At 27.7% G+C, this 3,029-nt stretch overlaps 1 protein-coding gene across 1 annotated transcript; it reads left to right on the top strand.

Annotated features, from left to right (window-relative positions):
- Nucleotides 1–324: 324 nt before the first annotated feature.
- On the top strand, nt 325–1,020 carry GO595_002498 (uncharacterized protein; the record flags this gene model as incomplete). Its single annotated transcript, XM_067915415.1, has 1 exon — nt 325–1,020. One exon carries the CDS (start codon nt 325–327, stop codon nt 1,018–1,020), a length of 696 nt encoding a protein of 231 aa, XP_067777435.1.
- Nucleotides 1,021–3,029: the final 2,009 nt, after the last annotated feature.

The raw sequence follows: 3,029 nt of genomic DNA, 5'->3' as shown, positions 1-3,029 counted from the left end.
AATCATCCAAATTATGCATAATCAATTGATTTTCATACATGAAATTTTTTTGTTAAACGTGCAAAAACTGTTTACAAAATTGAATCGGTTCTAATCAGTTCGACGGTTTCCATAAATTAAACGTCCTCCAATCGAAAAATTCCTGCCCAAAAATAATTTTTGATTGCTCCGATAGATACTTCACTTTTTTCCATCATTTGGAACAATTTCATGGAAGTAAACAACGAACTAATAATTCTTCTTTACTTCATACTTGGTTTCTATCTAATAATGTTTATTAAAAGATTCATTTCATCTGTATTCCCACCAAAAACATTTGGACAGATGTTCTTAACAAAACACGAAAACTCTTACTACGTACGTAATAACGAAAAAATACCAATTATACACATGAAACCAGAAAATGGAATATATCTTTCAGTAATATATCAACTTACGAAAAATCTTGAAGTATCAATCGAACAAATAAAAATCTTACAGCAATTGATAAGCGAAAATATAGACGAAAGCTATGAAATTGTTTGTTTTTATCCACATGCAAAGGCAGTGTATACAAAACAAGTTCCAGAAATTATAAAAAGATTTGATATATTTCCTTATCAGTGCCAAGATAACACTGAACTTGGAAGGTTTGTTGAAGGTGCAATTAGAGCTCGTGGAAAATATGTTCTTAATGCTTACATGATTGCATATGAAATTGATAGGATTCCAAAAGATGGAAGTTATCTTAGCGTAGTCTCGCCAAAGCTTGATACGGCTCCAATGTTTTACAATCCTCTCAATATACTTGTTCCTGTATGCGGTTCAAAGGAAGAATTAATGAGATTATTCCTTAATTTGCATAATTTAAATGTTAGATATGGCGTTGGCGCTGAGCTGAGTCATATTTGCAGACAACAGAAACTTCAAATGAATGTTTCTCAGCTCAGATTTGGCCCATCAACAGTTTCGTTTTGGTCATCATATGTTAATAACCTTTACAGTGCTGTTGTTCCATTTTTGTATCGTATCAACCACTGAAATGTATCTTTGTCTTGAAATAAAAACTACAGAACTCGATTTTTTGTTTGGCAAAAACTGTAAATTCAGTAGTTTATTCGTGAACGATAGACATTTCCGTCGTTTTCATACAATTGTATCAATGCACTTCGTTTGAAAGAGAATTTGTTCATTTTACAATCATTTCTTCCTTATAATTATCTTTAATAAATTTTATAATGTTTTCCAAACACTTCAGTTTTTGAATTTAAATGCGATGATTTTTCATTCATTTGATTCTATCGTTGGGAACTTTAATTTAAATTAACAAACATTTCAACCTAAAAAGATTCTTTACTCAAAAACAAAGTAATCTGCAATTAACTTAATTATTTCGAATGTCGTTTCTTCATTTATTTTGAATTCCGTCATTTCCTCGACTTCATTTTCGTTGTTTTCGTTCGCGTTTTCTGCCTTTGACACCAACTCCAACAACTTTGTGAACTGCACGCACAATTTCATATTAGTTTCCTTCAGTAAGCACGAAAGAACACTTTTGCTGATTTGCTCTTTTACATATGAAATTGCCGAAATATCAAAATTACAAATTTCGATTAAAACGTCGACAATTCGATTAATTTGCGGATATGCATTTGCATTTTTCATTGAGGCAACCAAAAATGAAATACATTCATTTTTAGTGCTTGAGTTTAGTATTAATTCGACTAAATTATTTCCAAACTTCGAAATATATTTCGAAATATCTTCTTGTGAAAATGAAAGTAAAACAATCAAATACGATATAGCATCATTAGAAGTAATCTCTTGAGTTTCTAATATAAGCTTATAATATTCAATCATAGTATATGTATCATTAATATTTCCTCGCATTTTATAAAACGCCATTTTCCAGAATAACGATACGAACGATACATCATTTTTTGATGGCATTTTTACCTTTTCCATAACAATTTCTTTGAATTTGTTGTTCTGTAAAGTAGACAAAATGAAATTTTGATAAAAATTCGAACTGGTTTCGAAACATTTTTTAACTAAATTTAATGAATCTTGTTGAACAGAAACAGAAGGAATTTGCATTAAAAATAAGGCAATCCAAAAATGAACAATATTATGTGGTAGTTGTAATAAAGTTGAAATTGAAATTTCAATAAATTCATGATATTTAATAATATTAGAAATGATTATTTTTTCTTGTTCATTATTTATAATTTTGAAATGTTGCTTTATATATAAAATACAAGGCTTATTTGATGTTGATTCCTTTAGCAATTTTGTAAAATCGTCAATTTTGTTTATGTATTCAAATATTTCAATTAAAATTTTCAATGACTTATTGAAATTTTCCGGTTTACGATAATTGTCAATTGAATTGATCTCATCGTTATGAATTCTGATGAAATCGAATTTTGAAAACGAGTAAAACAAAGAAATTAAGAATTTCGAAGCGGTTTCCTGTTCAAAATAAACACCGAATTGAATGAAGTATAAAATGCTTTGGTAAAAGAACTCGAAATCCAAATCAAATTCGCCCACAATCAAATAAGGGAAGAAATAAACGGCATTTTTAGGTGGGTTTTTCATTAGTTGTAAAATTGCATCGGAATTATTTTTAACCAAATTCGAGATCACCAAAATTTTATCATTAAATTGTAAATTCGAATTACAAATGAATGGAACTGCATCCAAAACGAATTCATTTGATTTAATTTTTTCCCAAAAGTTCAACAAATGACAATTCTTTTCATTTGTTATATAATATAATACTTTATTTATAACTTTTTTATTTTCCAATTTATTAATTAATTTTCTTAAAAGTTTAAAATATGAAGTTAAATCATTAAATTCTTTAACGAAACAAATTAAAATTTTTTCCCAATTCTTTAATTCCAAAATATTTTTAGCGATTATTGAATAATTTGGTGTGATATTTGTATTTAAAAATATTTCGTTATTTGTATAAACGTTTGGTTTAACCAAATGATATAAAAACATTAATGAATATGACTGCGTTAAATATGAATCATTAATTG

This window comes from Histomonas meleagridis (assembly GCF_020186115.1).
Source record: "Histomonas meleagridis strain 2922-C6/04-10x chromosome Unknown contig_18, whole genome shotgun sequence".
Classification (NCBI taxonomy): Eukaryota; Parabasalia; order Tritrichomonadida; family Dientamoebidae; genus Histomonas; species Histomonas meleagridis.
Note: the sequence above shows the minus strand (reverse complement) of the source record. Positions and strands in the feature narration are given on the sequence as shown.